This window comes from Phyllobates terribilis, unplaced genomic scaffold, assembly GCF_046119375.1.
Source record: "Phyllobates terribilis strain yellow unplaced genomic scaffold, ASM4611937v1 Scaffold_1__5_contigs__length_1240528914, whole genome shotgun sequence".
NCBI lineage: Eukaryota > Metazoa > Chordata > Amphibia > Anura > Dendrobatidae > Phyllobates > Phyllobates terribilis.
In genome coordinates, this window is record NW_027362761.1 from 622,942,115 (window position 1) to 622,966,001 (window position 23,887).

Here is a 23,887-nt window from a genome sequence, read left to right on the forward strand (position 1 = left end):
CATACTATATAAACATTTTTTTTTACGGGCATCATAAACACCCTTTAAAAAAATTATGTGGGTGTTGCATCACGGACTACGGTCACCCTGGTGATATAGTGGTGGAGGATGAGGAGAAGGAGGGGGACAAGAGCAAATAGCCAAAATCAGGAAGTGTATACCTATGTCTGGGTGTGAAAAGGTGCATGGAAATACACCTCCCAAGAAAAGACACTGGATTGGAGTTTATGTTACGCTGCTATCATTCGGTGGTGTTGAGAAGTCTGGCCCAATCCAGCCCTTGTTCATTTTTATAAGAGTCAGCCTGTCAGCATTTTCAGTTGACAGGCGGATGGGCTTATCAGTTATAATTCCACCAGCGGCACTAAAAACCCCTGTGACAAAACGCTAGCGGTAGGCTAGGACCTCCAAGGCGTAGAGAGCCAGTTCATTCCACGTATCCAGCTTGGATACCCAATAATTATAACGCACAGTGGAATCACGGATGATGTTGGTACGGCCGGCAAGGTACTCCCTCACCATCTTCCCAAACTTTGCGCTCCTTGTGAGAGTACCCCGCGCCTCAGGGCCTGTGCGATGGGAGGGTCTGAGAAAACTCTCCCAGAACTTTGACAGTGTTCCCCTGCCTCTGCTGGATCATATTCGTGTCTCTCTCGCTTGTACTCCTTGGTTGTCCAACGAACTATGACCTCTGCCGCCAGTGTTTTCAGATGGGAATTTTTTTAATAGTTCCGCAACAAGGGCCTTCTGGTACTGCCCCATTTTTGTAGACCTGTCCGCCTCAGGAATAAGAGATATAAAGTTCTCCTTGTAGTGTGGGTCTAGAAGTGTCACCAACCAGTAATGACTGTCACCCAAAATTTTGAGAATACGAGGGTCATGGGAAAGGCAGCGTAACATAAACTCAGCCATGTGTGCCAGACTACTAACAGGCAAGACTTCCGTGTCCTCACCAAGAGCACGACTGACCATGCTCTCCTCCTCCTCTTTCTACTCTGTGTCCTCTGGCCATCCACGCTGAACAGACTGTATGACAGTTGTGCAGCTAGTACCGTCTATAGCGCATGAAACTAGCTCCTGTTCTTCCTCCTCCTCCTCCTTATTGTCACCCAATCCACATTGGGATGAGATGAGGCTGGGCTGTGTGTAATCACCCTTTATGGTTCCTTGCTCCATCTCATCCTGCTCGGCCTGCAATGCATCCTCTTTGTTAGCAGATAGCATTTCAGAAGACAGAGAAGTGGGATGGTGACGCTAATTATGTCCTCAAAGTTTTGGAGGATGGTACATATGTCTGACATCCATGTCCACTCCTGAGGTCTTATGTGTGGAGTCTGAACTGAATATCGATGGCCTTATTGATGCTGGTACTCAACAACTGCCCTCTTCTGCTCACAAATCCTTCCCAACATCTGCAGTGTAGAGTTCCAACGCGTGGGGACATCACACACCAGTCTGTGAGCCGGAAGCTGCAAACGCTGCTGAAACTCGGCAAGGGCAGCGGAAGCTGTAGGTGAAGTTCTAAAATGGGCACACAGGCGGTGTACTTTAACAAGCCGATCCGGCAGCTCCGGGTAGGATTTGAGAAACCGCTGAACCCTGAGGTTAAGCACATTGGCCAGGCATGGTACGTGTGTGAGCTCGCCTCACCTCAGAGCCGCCACCAGGTTCTGTCCATTGTCACACACAACCATGCCTGGCTGTAGGTTCAGCGGTGTGAGCCACAGATCTGCCTGCTCTTTCAGAGCTGTCCACAACTCTTCAACGTTGTATGGTTTGTCACCTAAGAATATTAGCTTCAGCACAGCCTATTGCCGCTTGGCCGAGGCAGTGCTTCCAGCTTGTGACTGATGTGGTCATTTCAGAGATGAAGGCTGAAGAGGAGGAGGATGAGGTGCAGGGGCTGTACACTGTGGGGGCAATCCTGATTAACCTAGGGCCTGCGACCCTTGGCGTCGGGAGGACGTGTTCCGTCCCAAGGTCCGACTGGGTCCCGGCTTCCACTATGTTAACCCAGTGTGTCGTCAGCGAGATGTACCGTCCCTAGCCACAAGCACTTGTCCACGTGTCCGTGGTTAGGTAGACTTTCTCGATAACTGTGTTGTTGAGAGCACGGCTAATGTTTTGGGACACGTGCTTGTGTAATGCAGGGACGGCACACCGGGAGAAATAATGGCTTCTGGGGACCGAGTACCGAAGGATGGACGCTGCCATCAGGTTGCGAATTGCTTCCGTCTCCACCAGGCTAAAAGGCAACATTTCGAACGCAAGCAGTCGTAAAATGTGTGTATTTAGTTGTGGTCTGTGGGGCATTGGCTGCGTATTTGCGCTTGCCTTCCAAGGACTGGGGTATGGACAACTGAACTCTGCACTGGGACAAGGACGTGGACATGCTTCCTGATGCTGCTACTTGAGAGTGTGCAACAACAGGTGCAGGGCAGGAGGCATCTTCGCATGCACCATGGACAGGGGATTGGCATGCATGCACAACAGCGGAAGAAGCAATGGTGCCACCTGCAGATAATGTTCCTGGATCCTGGGGTTCGGCCCACAAAGTTGAGTGCTTTGCTGCCATGTACCTGATCATGCTGGTGGTGGTCAGGCTGGTAGTTTTGACACCCCTGCTGATGCTGGCGTGGCAGGTGGTGCAAATGGCCTTTTTGGGGTTATCGGCAGAGTCTTTAAAAAACAACCAGACTCGGAAAGACCTAATAATTGTACTGGCAACTTCCTTCGTGTTGGTGTTACGGGGAACGGTTACCTGCCTTCTGTCTGCGGCCACCACTGTTTCTTCCTGCCTGTTGTGGTGCTACGCCTCCCTCCGCCTGTGTGCTGCTGTCCTCACTCTGCATGTCCTCCTGCCAGGTTGGGTCAGTTACTATATCATCCACCACCTCTTCTTCCACTTCCACACCCTGGTCCTCCTCCTGACTTTCTGGCAATTATGTCTCATCATCGTCTGCCTCTTGTGACACTTTCCCACCGTCGCCTTCATGTGACCGTGGCTGCTCAAATATTTGGGCATCGCTGCATGCGATCTCCTCTTGCCCCGCTTCAAATGGACCGAATCTATGAATGGACACTCTGAAGAGCTGTTCACTTTCCCAAGTGTGGGATCAGTTTTCTCTGGGCACTCGGCATGGTGGGAGGAAGGAGGAACAGGGTGAGGAATATGCGATCCAGACTCATGGCTATTGAGACTTGACCGTGTGGAAGACAGGGTGGTGGTGGTGGTGGTGGCTAAGTGACTGGAAGCATTATCCGCTATCCAACCAACAACCTTTTCACACTGCTCTGGGTTCAATAGTGGTGTTCTGCGGTCCCCTAGGAATTGGGACAGGAAGGTCGAGCGAGAAGATGTGGGTGTTTGTTGTAGCACAATTTCAGCTTGCCAATGGCCTCTGCCTCTGCATGCACCATCATCACCATCACATCCAGTTCCCCGTCCCTTGCCACGTGCCTTGCCCATTTTAAATGGAGGACAATATCTTCCACGCTCACTACAAATGGCTGAATTTGGAGCGAAGTTATATGTGATCCGTGTGACGGAGAAAACAAAGTTTTAAATAGCTGGATTTTTAGCGCTGTAATATGGAAAGGACCTGGCTGTATTCTGCAGTGCCAACAAGCAAATGGCGCAGAAAAACTATGTTCTCTGGATTGCTTTTTAAGCAAATATTTTTTGGGGGATCTTAATCCTCTTTATTCCTGGACCATGAGACCTGGGCCTTTGTATAGAAATATCTGTAAAAGCAGCAGGAGGCAGAACTGGAATGGAGTCTCTTGTGCTATATGCACTGTAGTCTGCTATATACCCTGCCTGCCTATATACCCTGCCTGCCTGATATCTCTGCAGATGGATTAGTCCTCAGAAGGACTGTTAGTTGAGATGGATATGTGTCTCTAATATAGTCTGTACACCTACACTAACTAGAAACAAGCGAATCTCTCCCTAGCTCAGCAGCACCTCTTCCTACACTGTCTGATCCGGAGTGACTGTGACGAGCATGGCGGCGCCAGGTCTTATATATACCTGATGATGCTGTGCGGCCAGCCAATCACTGTAATGCCACAACCAACATGGCTGCGGCATTACAGTGAGTGGCAGGCAATCCCTGCATGTTCATTGGCTGTCTAAAGAGCAGCAAACATGCAGGGAGGAGCGCTGAGCATCTCGAGCTGTGAGATGGGCGAGCAGAGAGCAGTGAGATGAGCGAGCAGTGAGATGGGCGAGCAGCGAGCAGTGAGGTGGGTGAGCACCGAGCAGTGAGATGGGCGAGCACCGAGCCGTAGCGAGAATGCTCGCTCATCACTAATTCTTATGTCATGATTTATTAACTCTCCAGATGCCTAATGGTAATGATTACTTAATATGCATTCACTGGGTCATCCCTGAACCTCTGCTCATCAGTACTCCCTACATCCGATCCTCATAAACATTAATAACATGCCTGGAGTTTTGGTGAAGACTAACACCATCTCCAACAAGTGGGAGACTGGGTAAAAAATGGCTCTACATTGTAAGTCAGGGGTTGTAGAAAGCTGGATAAGCTGCCCCATAAGAACTGTAATGGTGTCTGCTTGAGGCCGTTCTGTAATCCTATTACCTGATAGAGATGAATAACCTTACAGGAACTCTCAGCTGAGGCACCTAACTCCTATGTTTTCAGTTTTCCCCACCGCCGTCACGCCTCTGTCCCCCCTCCCAGCACCCTGTCCCATTCCCTCTTCTCCCAGTTTATCTGTCCAACTCCTCCTCCCTTCAGATTCCTATGTTTACCTCTTCCTTCTTTCAGGTTCCTCTGTCCACCTCATTTGTCCACATGCTTCTTCCTCCAGATTTCTTTGTCCACCTGCTCCTCCCTCTCGGTTCCTCTGTGCACCTCCTTCTCTTTTATCATTCCTTTTGTCCTACTCCTCCTCCCTCCTGGCTCTTCTGTCCACTTCTTTGTCCCTCCAGGCTCGGCTGACCACCTCCTACTCCTTCCTGGCATTTCTATATCGCTCTTGGCTCTTCTGTACACCTCTGTCTTGCTCTCGGATCCTCAGGATTGTCCTCCTAAAGCTCTGGACTCCTCTTCTCTGTGACTGATCTCTTCCGTTTGTGTTGGAAAGCATTTTCTCTCAGACGTCACTGAGGAATAGTCTTCTGGTATGGATGAGGCATCACATATCATATCAAGTGTGCACCTATCCCAAATCTGCACAGAACCTTAGATGTGCATGTGGACAGATTGTGTGATCTTAGAGTTGGATTTTGGTCATGGACATGTTTCGGGCTGTGAGTGACACCATTGAATGCTGTGGTTGATCATTGTGGCTCTAGTTGGTTGCTTTGGTTGATTGCTCTGGTTGATTTCTCAGTTGATCATTGTGGCTGGTTTCTCTGGTTAGTCGCATTGGTCACTGGTTTCTTGTTTGTTCCTTCAGAGACTTTGTCATCGGCCAAGGATGAGAAGCTGGAAATTCAGCAGACGCTGGACCAGACATTGGTGGAGCTGAACAACATGTAACCCGCAGCCTGGCAGATCCGGCTGTCACAGTCTCGGGCCTCATTCATTAGCCACTTACACGGTTGTACACAATGAATATTGTCTCACGCTGTCACTGTCCCTGCTACCAAAAATGCTTCGGATTCTCCGGAGAAGCCCCACCATGAATGATGCATTCTCTTTGGCCTCACACTAAGTCCATCATTTCCAGATGCCGAAACAAGAAGAAAAAGAAGTTTTGGAAGATCTTAACTTTTCACAATGACTTACTATGACAAATGATGTGTGTGCTCTGATGGTGTGATGTATATACGATGGTAACCTAATAAACCTGGGGCATGAGCCCATCACAAAGGATTCACACGTGGGACTGCTCCTCCGACTCTTCCGTCATCTCTACACTTTCCTTGTAGTGTGAAGTGGTGTGCCAGGACGGTCATAATGGAGGAGAACACTGTATATTGGGGAAGGGTATCTATCCTCATCTCATCACAGGCTGGTCTGATTGCCGTTATCTTTCCCCATCAGTGGTATTTATATATATCACTATTCCAGCATGATAACACTACCAAGCAATGTGAGATGCAGCCGCCCCTCTTCATCAACACTATAGCATCTGCAGCAGCCCTTCTTCATCAACACTATAGCATCTGCAGCAGCCCTTCTTCATCAACACTATAGCATCTGCAGCCGCCCTTCTTCATCAACACTATAGCATCTGCAGCCGCCCTTCTACATCAACACTAGCATCTGCAGCAGCCCTTCTACATAAACACTATAGCATCTGCAGCCGCCCTTCTACATAAACACTATAGCATCTGCAGCCGCCCTTCTACATCAACACTATAGCATCTGCAGCCGCCCTTCTTCATCAACACTATAGCATCTGCAGCAGCCCTTCTTCATCAACACTATAGCATCTGCAGCCGCCCTTCTTCATCAACACTATAGCATCTGCAGCCGCCCTTCTACATCAACACTAGCATCTGCAGCCGCCCTTCTTCATCAACACTATAGCATCTGCAGCCGCCCTTCTACATCAACACTAGCATCTGCAGCAGCCCTTCTACATAAACACTATAGCATCTGCAGCCGCCCTTCTTCATCAACACTATAGCATCTGCAGCAGCCCTTCTTCATCAACACTATAGCATCTGCAGCCGCCCTTCTACATCAACACTATAGCATCTGCAGCAGCCCTTCTACATAAACACTATAGCATCTGCAGCCGCCCTTTTTCATCAACACTATAGCATCTGCAGCAGCCCTTCTTCATCAACACTATAGCATCTGCAGCCGCCCTTCTACATCAACACTATAGCATCTGCAGCCGCCCTTCTACATCAACACTATAGCATCTGCAGCCGCCCTTCTACATCAACACTATAGCATCTGCAGCAGCCCTTCTACATCAACACTATAGCATCTGCAGCCGCCCTTCTACATAAACACTATAGCATCTGCAGCAGCCCTTCTACATCAACACTATAGCATCTGCAGCCGCCCTTCTTCATCAACACTATAGCATCTGCAGCCGCCCTTCTTCATCAACACTATAGCATCTGCAGCAGCCCTTCTTCATCAACACTATAGCATCTGCAGCCGCCCTTCTACATCAACACTATAGCATCTGCAGCCGCCCTTCTACATCAACACTATAGCATCTGCAGCCGCCCTTCTTCATCAACACTATAGCATCTGCAGCCGCCCTTCTTCATCAACACTATAGCATCTGCAGCAGCCCTTCTACATCAACACTATAGCATCTGCAGCCGCCCTTCTACATCAACACTATAGCATCTGCAGCCGCCCTTCTACATCAACACTATAGCATCTGCAGCAGCCCTTCTTCATCAACACTATAGCATCTGCAGCAGCCCTTCTACATCAACACTATAGCATCTGCAGCCGCCCTTCTACATCAACACTATAGCATCTGCAGCCGCCCTTCTTCATCAACACTATAGCATCTGCAGCAGCCCTTCTTCATCAACACTATAGCATCTGCAGCCGCCCTTCTTCATCAACACTATAGCATCTGCAGCAGCCCTTCTTCATCAACACTATAGCATCTGCAGCCGCCCTTCTACATAAACACTATAGCATCTGCAGCCGCCCTTCTACATCAACACTATAGCATCTGCAGCCGCCCTTCTACATCAACACTATAGCATCTGCAGCAGCCCTTCTTCATCAACACTATAGCATCTGCAGCCGCCCTTCTTCATCAACACTATAGCATCTGCAGCAGCCCTTCTTCATCAACACTATAGCATCTGCAGCCGCCCTTCTACATAAACACTATAGCATCTGCAGCCGCCCTTCTACATCAACACTATAGCATCTGCAGCCGCCCTTCTACATCAACACTATAGCATCTGCAGCCGCCCTTCTTCATCAACACTATAGCATCTGCAGCCGCCCTTCTTCATCAACACTATAGCATCTGCAGCAGCCCTTCTACATCAACACTATAGCATCTGCAGCCGCCCTTCTACATCAACACTATAGCATCTGCAGCCGCCCTTCTACATCAACACTATAGCATCTGCAGCAGCCCTTCTTCATCAACACTATAGCATCTGCAGCAGCCCTTCTACATCAACACTATAGCATCTGCAGCCGCCCTTCTACATCAACACTATAGCATCTGCAGCCGCCCTTCTTCATCAACACTATAGCATCTGCAGCAGCCCTTCTTCATCAACACTATAGCATCTGCAGCCGCCCTTCTTCATCAACACTATAGCATCTGCAGCAGCCCTTCTTCATCAACACTATAGCATCTGCAGCCGCCCTTCTACATAAACACTATAGCATCTGCAGCCGCCCTTCTACATAAACACTATAGCATCTGCAGCCGCCCTTCTTCATCAACACTATAGCATCGGCAGCCGCCCTTCTTCATCAACACTATAGCATCTGCAGCAGCCCTTCTTCATCAACACTATAGCATCTGCAGCCGCCCTTCTTCATCAACACTATAGCATCTGCAGCCGCCCTTCTACATCAACACTATAGCATCTGCAGCCGCCCTTCTTCATCAACACTATAGCATCTGCAGCAGCCCTTCTTCATCAACACTATAGCATCTGCAGCCGCCCTTCTACATCAACACTATAGCATCTGCAGCCGCCCTTCTACATCAACACTATAGCATCTGCAGCCGCCCTTCTACATCAACACTATAGCATCTGCAGCCGCCCTTCTACATCAACACTATAGCATCTGCAGCCGCCCTTCTACATCAACACTATAGCATCTGCAGCAGGCCTTCTACATCAACACTATAGCATCTGCAGCCGCCCTTCTACATCAACACTATAGCATCTGCAGCTGCCCTTCTACATCAACACTATAGCATCTGCAGCAGCCCTTCTACATCAACACTATAGCATCTGCAGCCGCCCTTCTACATCAACACTATAGCATCTGCAGCCGCCCTTCTTCATCAACACTATAGCATCTGCAGCCGCCCTTCTTCATCAACACTATAGCATCTGCAGCCGCCCTTCTACATCAACACTATAGCATCTGCAGCCGCCCTTCTCCATCAACACTATAGCATCTGCAGCAGCCGTTCTACATCAACACTATAGCATCTGCAGCCGCCCTTCTTCATCAACACTATAGCATCTGCAGCAGCCCTTCTACATCAACACTATAGCATCTGCAGCAGCCCTTCTACATCAACACTATAGCATCTGCAGCCGCCCTTCTCCATCAACACTATAGCATCTGCAGCAGCACTTCTACATCAACACTATAGCATCTGCAGCCGCTCTTCTACATCAACACTATAGCATCTGCAGCCGCCCTTCTACATCAACACTATAGCATCTGCAGCCGCCCTTCTTCATCAACACTATAGCATCTGCAGCAGCCCTTCTACATCAACACTATAGCATCTGCAGCCGCCCTTCTACATCAACAGTATAGCATCTGCAGCCGCCCTTCTTCATCAACACTATAGCATCTGCAGCCGCCCTTCTACATCAACACTATAGCATCTGCAGCCGCCCTTCTACATCAACACTATAGCATCTGCAGCCGCCCTTCTACATCAACACTATAGCATCTGCAGCCGCCCTTCTTCATCAACACTATAGCATCTGCAGCAGCCCTTCTACATCAACACTATAGCATCTGCAGCCGCCCTTCTTCATCAACACTATAGCATCTGCAGCAGCCCTTCTACATCAACACTATAGCATCTGCAGCAGCCCTTCTACATCAACACTATAGCATCTGCAGCAGCCCTTCTACATCAACACTATAGCATCTGCAGCAGCCCTTCTACATCAACACTATAGCATCTGCAGCTGCCCTTCTACATCAACACTATAGCATCTGCAGCCGCCCTTCTACATCAACACTATAGCATCTGCAGCCGCCCTTCTACATCAACACTATAGCATCTGCAGCCGCCCTTCTCCATCAACACTATAGCATCTGCAGCCGCCCTTCTACATCAACAGTATAGCATCTGCAGCCGCCCTTCTTCATCAACACTATAGCATCTGCAGCCGCCCTTCTACATCAACACTATAGCATCTGCAGCAGCCCTTCTACATCAACACTATAGCATCTGCAGCCGCCCTTCTTCATCAACACTATAGCATCTGCAGCAGCCCTTCTACATCAACACTATAGCATCTGCAGCCGCCCTTCTTCATCAACACTATAGCATCTGCAGCCGCCCTTCTTCATCAACACTATAGCATCTGCAGCCGCCCTTCTTCATCAACACTATAGCATCTGCAGCAGTCCTTCTACATCAACACTATAGCATCTGCAGCAGCCCTTCTACATCAACACTATAGCATCTGCAGCAGCACTTCTACATCAACACTATAGCATCTGCAGCCGCCCTTCTTCATCAACACTATAGCATCTGCAGCAGCCCTTCTACATCAACACTATAGCATCTGCAGCCGCCCTTCTACATCAACAGTATAGCATCTGCAGCCGCCCTTCTTCATCAACACTATAGCATCTGCAGCCGCCCTTCTACATCAACACTATAGCATCTGCAGCCGCCCTTCTACATCAACACTATAGCATCTGCAGCCGCCCTTCTACATCAACACTATAGCATCTGCAGCCGCCCTTCTTCATCAACACTATAGCATCTGCAGCAGCCCTTCTACATCAACACTATAGCATCTGCAGCCGCCCTTCTACATCAACAGTATAGCATCTGCAGCCGCCCTTCTTCATCAACACTATAGCATCTGCAGCCGCCCTTCTACATCAACACTATAGCATCTGCAGCCGCCCTTCTACATCAACACTATAGCATCTGCAGCCGCCCTTCTACATCAACACTATAGCATCTGCAGCCGCCCTTCTACATCAACACTATAGCATCTGCAGCCGCCCTTCTACATCAACACTATAGCATCTGCAGCAGCCCTTCTACATCAACACTATAGCATCTGCAGCCGCCCTTCTTCATCAACACTATAGCATCTGCAGCAGCCCTTCTACATCAACACTATAGCATCTGCAGCCGCCCTTCTACATCAACAGTATAGCATCTGCAGCCGCCCTTCTTCATCAACACTATAGCATCTGCAGCCGCCCTTCTACATCAACACTATAGCATCTGCAGCAGGCCTTCTTCATCAACACTATAGCATCTGCAGCAGCCCTTCTACATCAACACTATAGCATCTGCAGCCGCCCTTCTTCATCAACACTATAGCATCTGCAGCAGCCCTTCTACATCAACACTATAGCATCTGCAGCCGCCCTTCTACATCAACACTATAGCATCTGCAGCAGCCCTTCTACATCAACACTATAGCATCTGCAGCAGCCCTTCTACATCAACACTGTAGCATCTGCAGCCGCCCTTCTTCATCAACACTATAGCATCTGCAGCTGCCCTTCTACATCAACACTATAGCATCTGCAGCCACCCTCCTTCATCAACACTATAGCATCTGCAGCTGCCCTTCTACATCAACACTATAGCATCTGCAGCAGCCCTTCTACATCAACACTATAGCATCTGCAGCCGCCCTTCTACATCAACACTATAGCATCTGCAGCAGCACTTCTACATCAACACTATAGCATCTGCAGCCGCCCTTCTACATCAACACTATAGCATCTGCAGCAGCCCTTCTACATCAACACTATAGCATCTGCAGCAGCCCTTCTACATCAATACTATAGCATCTGCAGCCGCCCTTCTTCATCAACACTATAGCATCTGCAGCTGCCCTTCTACATCAACACTATAGCATCTGCAGTAGCACTTCTACATCAACACTATAGCATCTGCAGCCGCCCTTCTACATCAACACTATAGCATCTGCAGCAGCCCTTCTACATCAACACTATAGCATCTGCAGCAGCCCTTCTACATCAACACTATAGCATCTGCAGCTGCCCTTCTACATCAACACTATAGCATCTGCAGCAGCCGTTCTACATCAACACTATAGCATCTGCAGCAGCCCTTCTACATCAACACTATAGCATCTGCAGCCGCCCTTCTTCATCAACACTATAGCATCTGCAGCCGCCCTTCTACATCAACACTATAGCATCTGCAGCAGCCCTTCTACATCAACACTATAGCATCTGCAGCCGCCCTTCTACATCAACACTATAGCATCTGCAGCCGCCCTTCTACATCAACACTATAGCATCTGCAGCCGCCCTTCTTCATCAACACTATAGCATCTGCAGCCGCCCTTCTTCATCAACACTATAGCATCTGCAGCAGCCGTTCTACATCAACACTATAGCATCTGCCGCAGCCCTTCTACATCAACACTATAGCATCTGCAGCCGCCCTTCTACATCAACACTATAGCATCTGCAGCTGCCCTTCTACATCAACACTATAGCATCTGCAGCCGCCCTTCTACATCAACACTATAGCATCTGCAGCCGCCCTTCTACATCAACACTATAGCATCTGCAGCCGCCCTTCTACATCAACACTATAGCATCTGCAGCCGCCCTTCTACATCAACACTATAGCATCTGCAGCAGGCCTTCTACATCAACACTATAGCATCTGCAGCCGCCCTTCTACATCAACACTATAGCATCTGCAGCTGCCCTTCTACATCAACACTATAGCATCTGCAGCAGCCCTTCTACATCAACACTATAGCATCTGCAGCCGCCCTTCTACATCAACACTATAGCATCTGCAGCAGGCCTTCTACATCAACACTATAGCATCTGCAGCTGCCCTTCTACATCAACACTATAGCATCTGCAGCAGCCCTTCTACATCAACACTATAGCATCTGCAGCCGCCATTCTCCATCAACACTATAGCATCTGCAGCAGCACTTCTACATCAACACTATAGCATCTGCAGCCGCCCTTCTACATCAACACTATAGCATCTGCAGCCGCCCTTCTACATCAACACTATAGCATCTGCAGCCGCCCTTCTTCATCAACACTATAGCATCTGCAGCAGCCCTTCTTCATCAACACTATAGCATCTGCAGCAGCCCTTCTACATCAACACTATAGCATCTGCAGCCGCCCTTCTACATCAACAGTATAGCATCTGCAGCCGCCCTTCTTCATCAACACTATAGCATCTGCAGCCGCCCTTCTACATCAACACTATAGCATCTGCAGCCGCCCTTCTACATCAACACTATAGCATCTGCAGCAGCCCTTCTACATCAACACTATAGCTTCTGCAGCCGCCCTTCTTCATCAACACTATAGCATCTGCAGCAGCCCTTCTACATCAACACTATAGCATCTGCAGCCGCCCTTCTACATCAAAACTATAGCATCTGCAGCAGCCCTTCTACATCAACACTATAGCATCTGCAGCAGCCCTTCTACATCAACACTGTAGCATCTGCAGCCGCCCTTCTTCATCAACACTATAGCATCTGCAGCTGCCCTTCTACATCAACACTATAGCATCTGCAGCCGCCCTTCTTCATCAACACTATAGCATCTGCAGCTGCCCTTCTACATCAACACTATAGCATCTGCAGCAGCCCTTCTACATCAACACTATAGCATCTGCAGCCGCCCTTCTACATCAACACTATAGCATCTGCAGCAGCACTTCTACATCAACACTATAGCATCTGCAGCCGCCCTTCTACATCAACACTATAGCATCTGCAGCAGCACTTCTACATCAACACTATAGCATCTGCAGCCGCCCTTCTACATCAACACTATAGCATCTGCAGCAGCCCTTCTACATCAACACTATAGCATCTGCAGCCGCCCTTCTTCATCAACACTATAGCATCTGCAGCTGCCCTTCTACATCAACACTATAGCATCTGCAGCAGCACTTCTACATCAACACTATAGCATCTGCAGCCGCCCTTCTACATCAACACTATAGCATCTGCAGCAGCCCTTCTACATCAACACTATAGCATCTGCAGCAGCCCTTCTACATCAACACTATAGCATCTGCAGTTGCCCTTCTACATCAACACTATAGCATCTGCAGCAGCCGTTCTACATCAACACTATAGCATCTGCAGCAGCCCTTCTACATCAACACTATAGCATCTGCAGCCGCCCTTCTTCATCAACACTATAGCATCTGCAGCCGCCCTTCTACATCAACACTATAGCATCTGCAGCAGCCCTTCTACATCAACACTATAGCATCTGCAGCAGCCCTTCTTCATCAACACTATAGCATCTGCAGCCGCCCTTCTTCATCAACACTATAGCATCTGCAGCCGCCCTTCTACATCAACACTATAGCATCTGCAGCCGCCCTTCTTCATCAACACTATAGCATCTGCAGCAGCCGTTCTACATCAACACTATAGCATCTGCAGCAGCCCTTCTACATCAACACTATAGCATCTGCAGCCGCCCTTCTACATCAACACTATAGCATCTGCAGCTGCCCTTCTACATCAACACTATAGCATCTGCAGCCGCCCTTCTTCATCAACACTATAGCATCTGCAGCCGCCCTTCTTCATCAACACTATAGCATCTGCAGCAGCCCTTCTACATCAACACTATAGCATCTGCAGCCGCCCTTCTACATCAACACTATAGCATCTGCAGCCGCCCTTCTTCATCAACACTATAGCATCTGCAGCAGCCGTTCTACATCAACACTATAGCATCTGCAGCAGCCCTTCTACATCAACACTATAGCATCTGCAGCCGCCCTTCTACATCAACACTATAGCATCTGCAGCCGCCCTTCTACATCAACACTATAGCATCTGCAGCAGCCCTTCTACATCAACACTATAGCATCTGCAGCAGCCCTTCTTCATCAACACTATAGCATCTGCAGCCGCCCTTCTTCATCAACACTATAGCATCTGCAGCCGCCCTTCTACATCAACACTATAGCATCTGCAGCCGCCCTTCTACATCAACACTATAGCATCTGCAGCCACCTTTCTACATCAACACTATAGCATCTGCAGCCGCCCTTCTTCCTCAACACTATAGCATCTGCAGCCGCCCTTCTACATCAACACTATAGCATCTGCAGCCGCCCTTCTACATCAACACTATAGCATCTGCAGCCGCCCTTCTACATCAACACTATAGCATCTGCAGCAGCCCTTCAACATCAACACTATAGCATCAGCAGCAGCCCTTCTTCATCAACACTATAGCATCTGCAGCAGCCCTTCTTCATCAACACTATAGCATCTGCAGCCGCCCTTCTACATCAACACTATAGCATCTGCAGCTGCCCTTCTACATCAACACTATAGCATCTGCAGCAGCCCTTCTACATCAACACTATAGCATCTGCAGCCGCCCTTCTACATCAACACTATAGCATCTGCAGCAGCCCTTCTACATCAACACTATAGCATCTGCACCAGCCCTTCTCCATCAACACTATAGCATCTGCAGCAGCCCTTCTACATCAACACTATAGCATCTGCAGCAGCCCTTCTACATCAACACTATAGCACCTGCAGCCGCCCTTCTATATCAACACTATAGCTGCAGTATTCCTCATTCATGAACCAATAGTAGCTGCAGTGGCCCTCACTGATGAACCAATAGTAGCTGCAGCGGTCATCATTCATGAGCCAATAGTAGCTGCAGTGGCCCTCATTCATGAACCAATAGTATCTGCAGTGGTCCTCATTCATGAGCCAATAGTAGCTGCAGTGGCCCTCATTCATGAACCAATAGTAGCTGCAGTGGCCCTCACTGATGAACCAATAGTAGCTGCAGTGGCCCTCATTCATGAACCAATAGTAGCTGCAGTGGCCCTCATTTATGAAACAATAGGAGCTGCAGTGGCCCTCACTGATGAACCAATAGTAGCTGCAGTGGCCCTCATTCATGAACCAATAGTAGTTGCCTTGGCCCTCATTCATGAACCAATAGTAGCTGCAGTGATCCTCATTCATGAACCAATAGTAGCTGCAGTGGTCCTCATTCATGAGCCAATAGTAGCTGCAGTGATCCTCATTCATGAGCCAATAGTAGTTACAGTGGTACTCATTCATGAACCAATAGTAGCTGCAGTGGTCCTCATTCATGAGCCAATAGTAGCTGCAGTGGTCCTCATTCATGAGCCAATAGTAGCTGAAGTGGCACTCATTCATGAACCGATAGTAGCAGCAGTGGCCCTCATTCATGAGCCAATAGTAGCTGCAGTGGCCCTCACTGATGAACCAATAGTAGCTGCAGTGGCCCTCATTCATGAACCAATAGTAGTTGCCTTGGCCCTCATTCATGAACCATTAGTAGCTCCTGCGGTCATCATTCATGAGTCAATAGTAGCTGCAGTGGTCATCATTCATGAACCAATAGTTGTTGCAGTGGTCCTCATTCATGAGCCAATAGTAGCTGCAGTGATCCTCATTCATGAACCAATAGTAGCTGCAGTGGTCCTCATTCATGAGCCAATAGTAGCTGCAGTGGCCCTCACTGATGAACCAATAGTAGCTGCAGTGGCCCTCATTCATGAACCAATAGTAGTTGCCTTGGCCCTCATTCATGAACCAATAGTAGCTGCAGTGGTCATCATTAATGAGCCAATAGTAGCTGCAGCGGTCATCATTCATGAGCCAATAGCAGCTGCAGCGGTCATCATTCATGAGCCAATAGTAGCTGCAGCGGTCATCATTCATGAGTCAATAGTAGCTGCAGCGGTCCTCATTCGTGAACCAATAGTAGCTGCAGTGGTCCTCATTCATGAACCAATAGTAGCTGCAGTGGTCATCATTCATGAACCAATAGTAGCTGCAGCGGTCATCATTCATGAGCCAATAGTAGCTGCAGTGGTCATCATTCATGAGTCAATAGTAGCTGCAGCGGTCATCATTCATAAGCCAATAGTAGCTGCAGTGGTCATCATTCATGAGCCAATAATAGCTGCAGTGGCGTTCATTCATGAACCAATAGTAGCTGCAGTGGCGTTCATTCATGAACCAATAGTAGCTGCAGTGGTCATCATTCATGAGCCAATAGTAGCTCCAGTGGCCCTCACTGATGAACCAATAGTAGCTGCAGTGGCCCTCATTCATGAGCCAATAGTAGCTCCAGTGGTCCTCATTCATGAACCAATAGTAGCTGCAGTGGCCCTAACTGATGAACCAATAGTAGCTGCAGTGGTCCTCATTCATGAGCCAATAGTAGCTCCAGTGGCACTCATTCATGAACCAATAGTAGCTGCAGTGGCCCTCATTCATGAACCAATAGTATCTGCAGTGGTCCTCATTCATGAGCCAATAGTAGCTGCAGTGGCCCTCATTCATGAACCAATAGTGGCTGCAGTGTTCCTCATTCATGAATCAATAGTAGCTGCAGTGGTCCTCATTCATGAACCAATAGTAGCTGCAGTGGTCATCACTCATGAACCAATAGTAGCTGCAGTGGTCATCATTCATGAGCCAATAATAGCTGCAGTGGCCCTCACTGATGAACCAATAGTAGCTGCAGTGGCCCTCATTCATGAACAAATAGTAGCTGCAGTGGCCCTCATTCATAAGCCAATAGTAGCTGCAGTGGCACTCATTCATGAACCAATAGTAGCTGCAGTGGTCCTCATTCATGAGCCAATAGTAGCTGCAGTGGTCCTCACTCATGAACCAATAGTAGCTGCAGTGGTCCTCATTCATGAGCCAATAGTAGCTGCAGTGGTCCTCATTCATGAGCCAATAGTAGCTGCAGTGGCCCTCATTCATGAGCCAATAGTAGCTGCAGTGGTCCTCATTCATGAACCGATAGTAGCAGCAGTGGCCCTCATTCATGAGCGAATAGTAGCTGCAGTGGCACTCATTCATGAACCGATAGTAGCAGCAGTGGCCCTCATTCATGAGCCAATAGTAGCTGCAGTGGTCCTCATTCATGAGCCAATAGTAGCTGCAGTGGCCCTCATTCATGAACCAATAGTAGCTGCAGTGGTCCTCATTCATGAGCCAATAGTAGATGCAGTGGCCCTCACTGATGAACCAATAGTAGCTGCAGTGGCCCTCATTCATGAGCCAATAGTAGCTGCAGTGGCCCTCACTGATGAACCAATAGTAGCTGCAGAGGTCATCATTCATGAGCCAATAGTAGCTGCAGTGGCCCTCATTCATGAACCGATAGTAGCAGCAGTGGCCCTCATTCATGAACCAATAGTAGCTGCAGTGGTCCTCATTCATGAGCCAATAGTAGCTGCAGTGGTCCTCATTCATGAGCCAATAGTAGCTGCAGTGGCCCTCATTCATGAGCCAATAGTAGCTGCAGTGGCCCTCACTGATGAACCAATAGTAGCTGCAGAGGTCATCATTCATGAGCCAATAGTAGCTGCAGTGGCCCTCATTCATGAACCGATAGTAGCAGCAGTGGCCCTCATTCATGAACCAATAGTAGCTGCAGTGGTCCTCATTCATGAGCCAATAGTAGCTGCAGTGGTCCTCATTCATGAGCCAATAGTAGCTGCAGTGGTCCTCATTCATGAACCAATAGTAGTTGCCTTGGCCCTCATTCATGAACCTATAGTAGCTGCAGTTGTCCTCATTCATGAACCGATAGTAGCAGCAGTGGCACTCATTCATGAACCGATAGTAGCAGCAGTGGCCCTCATTCACGAGCCAATAGTAGCTGCAGTTGTCCTCATTCATGAGCCAATAGTAGCTGCAGTGGCACTCATTCATGAACCGATAGTAGCAGCAGTGGCCCTCTTTCACGAGCCAATAGTAGCTGCAGTGGTCCTCATTCTTGAGCCAATAGTAGCTGCAGTGGTCCTCATTCATGAGCCAATAGTAGCTGCAGTGGTCCTCATTCATGAGACAATAGTAGCTGCAGTGGTCCTCATTCATGAACCAATAGTAGTTGCCTTGGCCCTCATTCATGAACCAATAGTAGCTGCAGTGGTCATCATTCATGAGCCAATAGTAGCTGCAGTGGCACTCATTCATGAACAGATAGTAGCAGCAGTGGCCCTCATTCATGAGCCAATAGTAGCTGCAGTGGTCCTCATTCATGAGCCAATAGTAGCTGCAGTGGCACTCATTCATGAACCAATAGTAGCTGCAGTGGTCCTCATTCTTTAGCCAATAGTAGCTGCACTGTTCCTCATTCATGAACCAATAGTAGTTACCTTGGCCCTCATTCATGAACCAATAGTAGCTGCAGTGGTCCTCATTCATGAACCGATAGTAGCAGCAGTGACCCTCATTCATGAGCCAATAGTAGCTGCAGTGGCCCTCATTCATGAGCCAATAGTAGCTGCAGTGGCCCTCATTCATGAGCCAATAGTAGCTGCAGTGGCCCTCATTCGTGAACCAATAGTAGCTGCAGTGGCCCTCATTCATGAACCAATAGTAGCTGCAGTGGCCCTCATTCATGAGCTAATAGTAGCTGCAGTGGCTCTCATTCGTGAACCAATAGTAGCTGCAGTGGCCCTCATTCATGAGCCAATAGTAGCTGCAGTGGTATTCATTCATGAACCAATAGTAGCTGCAGTGGTCCTCTTTCATGAGCCAATAGTAGCTGCAGTGGTCCTCATTCATGAGCCAATAGTAGCTGCAGTGGCCCTCATTCATGAACCAATAGTAGCTGCAGTGGCCCTCATTCATGAGCCAATAGTAGCTGCAGTGGTCTTCATTCATGAACCAATAGTAGCTGCAGTGGTCCTCATTCATGAGCCAATATTAGCTGCAGTGGTCTTCATTCATGAACCAATAATAGCTGCAGTGGTCCTCATTCATGAACCAATAGTAGTTGCCTTGGCCCTCATTCATGAGCCATTATTAGCTGCAGCAGTCATCATTCATGAGCTAATATTAGCTGCAGTGGTCCTCATTCATGAACCAATAGTAGCTGCAGTGGTCATCATTCATGAACCAATAGTAGCTGCAGTGGCCCTCATTCATGAGCCAATAGTAGCTGCAGTGGCCCTCATTCATGAGCTAATAGTAGCTGCAGTGGCTCTCATTCGTGAACCAATAGTAGCTGCAGTGGTCCTCATTCATGAACCAATAGTAGCTGCAGTGGTCATCATTCATGAACCAATAGTAGCTGCAGTGGCCCTCATTCATGAACCAATAGTAGCTGCAGTGGCCCTCATTCATGAACCAATAGTAGCTGCAGTGGCCCTCATTCATGAGCCAATATTATCTGCAGTGTTCCTCACTGATGAACAAATAGTAGCTGCAGTGGTCCTCATTCATGAGCCAATAGTAGCTGCAGTGGACCTCATTCATGAGCCAATAGTAGCTGCAGTGGCCCTCATTCATGAACCAATAGTAGCTACAGTGGCCCTTATTCATGAGCCAATAGTAGCTGCAGCGGTCATCATTCATGAGCCAATAGTACCTGCAGTGGCCCTCATTCATGAGCCAATAGTAGCTGCAGTGGTCATCATTCGTGAACCAATAGTAGCTGCAGTGGCCTTCATTCATGAGCCAATAGTAGCTGCAGTGGCCCTCATTCATGAACCAATAGTAGCAACAGTGGTCCTCATTCATGAACCAATAGTAGCTGCAGTGTTCCTCATTCACGAGCCAATAGTAGCCGCAGTGGCCCTCATTCATGAGCCAATAGTAGCTGCAGTGGTCCTCATTCATGAGCTAATAGTAGCTGCAGTGGCTCTCATTCATGAGCTAATAGTAGCTGCAGTGGCTCTCATTCGTGAACCAATAGTAGCTGCAGTGGCCCTCATTCATGAGCCAATAGTAGCTGCAGTGGCCCTCATTCATGAGCCAATAGTAGCTGCAGTGGCCCTCATTCATGAACCAATAGTAGCTACAGTGGCCCTCATTCATAAACCAATAGTAGCTGCAGTGGCCCTCATTCATGAGCCAATAGTAGCTGCTGTGGCCCTCATTCATGAGCCAATAGTAGCTGCAGTCATCCTCATTCATGAACCAATAGTAGCTGCAGTGTTCCTCATTCATGAGCCAATAGTACCTGCAGTGGCCCTCATTCATGAGCCAATAGTAACTGCAGTGGCCCTCATTCATGAACCAATTGTAGTTGCCTTGGCCCTCATTCATGAACCAATAGTAGCTGCAGTGGTCCTCATTCATGAACCGATAGTAGCAGCAGTGGCCCTCATTCATGAACCGATAGTAGCAGCAGTGGCCCTCATTCATGAGCCAATAGTAGCTGCAGTGTTCCTCATTCATGAGCCAATAGTAGCTGCAGTGGCACTCATTCATGAACCAATAGTAGCTGCAGTGGTCCTCATTCATTGAGCCAATAGTAGCTGCAGTGGTCCTCATTCATGAACCAATAGTAGTTGCCTTGGCCCTCATTCATGAACCAATAGTAGCTGCAGTGATCCTCATTCATGAACCAATAGTAGCTGCAGTGGTCCTCATTCATGAGCCAATAGTAGCTGCAGTGATCCTCATTCATGAGCCAATAGTAGTTACAGTGGTACTCATTCATGAACCAATAGTAGCTGCAGTGGTCCTCATTCATGAGCCAATAGTAGCTGCAGTGGTCCTCATTCATGAGCCAATAGTAGCTGAAGTGGCACTCATTCATGAACCGATAGTAGCAGCAGTGGCCCTCATTCATGAGCCAATAGTAGCTGCAGTGGCCCTCACTGATGAACCAATAGTAGCTGCAGTGGCCCTCATTCATGAACCAATAGTAGTTGCCTTGGCCCTCATTCATGAACCAATAGTAGCTGCAGTGATCCTCATTCATGAACCAATAGTAGCTGCAGTGGTCCTCATTCATGAGCCAATAGTAGCTGCAGTGATCCTCATTCATGAGCCAATAGTAGTTACAGTGGTACTCATTCATGAACCAATAGTAGCTGCAGTGGTCCTCATTCATGAGCCAATAGTAGCTGCAGTGGTCCTCATTCATGAGCCAATAGTAGCTGAAGTGGCACTCATTCATGAACCGATAGTAGCAGCAGTGGCCCTCATTCATGAGCCAATAGTAGCTGCAGTGGCCCTCACTGATGAACCAATAGTAGCTGCAGTGGCCCTCATTCATGAACCAATAGTAGTTGCCTTGGCCCTCATTCATGAACCATTAGTAGCTCCTGCGGTCATCATTCATGAGTCAATAGTAGCTGCAGTGGTCATCATTCATGAACCAATAGTTGTTGCAGTGGTCCTCATTCATGAGCCAATAGTAGCTGCAGTGATCCTCATTCATGAACCAATAGTAGCTGCAGTGGTCCTCATTCATGAGCCAATAGTAGCTGCAGTGGCCCTCACTGATGAACCAATAGTAGCTGCAGTGGCCCTCATTCATGAACCAATAGTAGTTGCCTTGGCCCTCATTCATGAACCAATAGTAGCTACAGTGGTCATCATTAATGAGCCAATAGTAGCTGCAGCGGTCATCATTCATGAGCCAATAGTAGCTGCAGCGGTCATCATTCATGAGCCAATAGTAGCTGCAGCGGTCATCATTCATGAGTCAATAGTAGCTGCAGCGGTCCTCATTCGTGAACCAATAGTAGCTGCAGTGGTCCTCATTCATGAACCAATAGTAGCTGCAGTGGTCATCATTCATGAACCAATAGTAGCTGCAGCGGTCATCATTCATGAGCCAATAGTAGCTGCAGTGGTCATCATTCATGAGTCAATAGTAGCTGCAGCGGTCATCATTCATAAGCCAATAGTAGCTGCAGTGGTCATCATTCATGAGCCAATAATAGCTGCAGTGGCGTTCATTCATGAACCAATAGTAGCTGCAGTGGCGTTCATTCATGAACCAATAGTAGCTGCAGTGGTCATCATTCATGAGCCAATAGTAGCTCCAGTGGCCCTCACTGATGAACCAATAGTAGCTGCAGTGGCCCTCATTCATGAGCCAATAGTAGCTCCAGTGGTCCTCATTCATGAACCAATAGTAGCTGCAGTGGCCCTCACTGATGAACCAATAGTAGCTGCAGTGGTCCTCATTCATGAGCCAATAGTAGCTCCAGTGGCACTCATTCATGAACCAATAGTAGCTGCAGTGGCCCTCATTCTAGAACCAATAGTATCTGCAGTGGTCCTCATTCATGAGCCAATAGTAGCTGCGGTGGCCCTCATTCATGAACCAATTGTAGCTGCAGTGGCCCTCATTCATGAACCAATAGTGGCTGCAGTGTTCCTCATTCATGAATCAATAGTAGCTGCAGTGGTCCTCATTCATGAACCAATAGTAGCTGCAGTGGTCATCACTCATGAACCAATAGTAGCTGCAGTGGTCATCATTCATGAGCCAATAATAGCTGCAGTGGCCCTCACTGATGAACCAATAGTAGCTGCAGTGGCCCTCATTCATGAACCAATAGTAGATGCAGTGGCCCTCATTCATGAACAAATAGTAGCTGCAGTGGCCCTCATTCATAAGCCAATAGTAGCTGCAGTGGCACTCATTCATGAACCAATAGTAGCTGCAGTGGTCCTCATTCATGAGCCAATAGTAGCTGCAGTGGTCCTCACTCATGAACCAATAGTAGCTGCAGTGGTCCTCATTCATGAGCCAATAGTAGCTGCAGTGGTCCTCATTCATGAGCCAATAGTAGCTGCAGTGGCCCTCATTCATGAGCCAATAGTAGCTGCAGTGGTCCTCATTCATGAACCGATAGTAGCAGCAGTGGCCCTCATTCATGAGCGAATAGTAGCTGCAGTGGCACTCATTCATGAACCGATAGTAGCAGCAGTGGCCCTCATTCATGAGCCAATAGTAGCTGCAGTGGTCCTCATTCATGAGCCAATAGTAGCTGCAGTGGCCCTCATTCATGAACCAATAGTAGCTGCAGTGGTCCTCATTCATGAGCCAATAGTAGATGCAGTGGCCCTCACTGATGAACCAATAGTAGCTGCAGTGGCCCTCATTCATGAGCCAATAGTAGCTGCAGTGGCCCTCACTGATGAACCAATAGTAGCTGCAGAGGTCATCATTCATGAGCCAATAGTAGCTGCAGTGGCCCTCATTCATGAACCGATAGTAGCAGCAGTGGCCCTCATTCATGA

At 48.3% G+C, this 23,887-nt stretch overlaps 1 protein-coding gene across 7 annotated transcripts in view; it reads left to right on the forward strand.

Moving 5' to 3' along the window:
- The window catches only part of TPM2 (tropomyosin 2), a 147,292-nt gene extending 141,446 nt beyond the window's left edge, over nucleotides 1-5,846 (forward strand). For all 7 annotated transcript variants that reach the window (XM_073684539.1, XM_073684557.1, XM_073684575.1 and 4 more), the window contains one exon: nucleotides 5,431-5,846. In XM_073684539.1, coding sequence (XP_073540640.1) covers nucleotides 5,431-5,513 — 83 coding nt within the window. In that variant the 3' untranslated portion in view covers nucleotides 5,514-5,846. The remainder of the gene's footprint in view (nucleotides 1-5,430) is intronic.
- The last annotated feature ends 18,041 nt before the right edge of the window (nucleotides 5,847-23,887 follow it).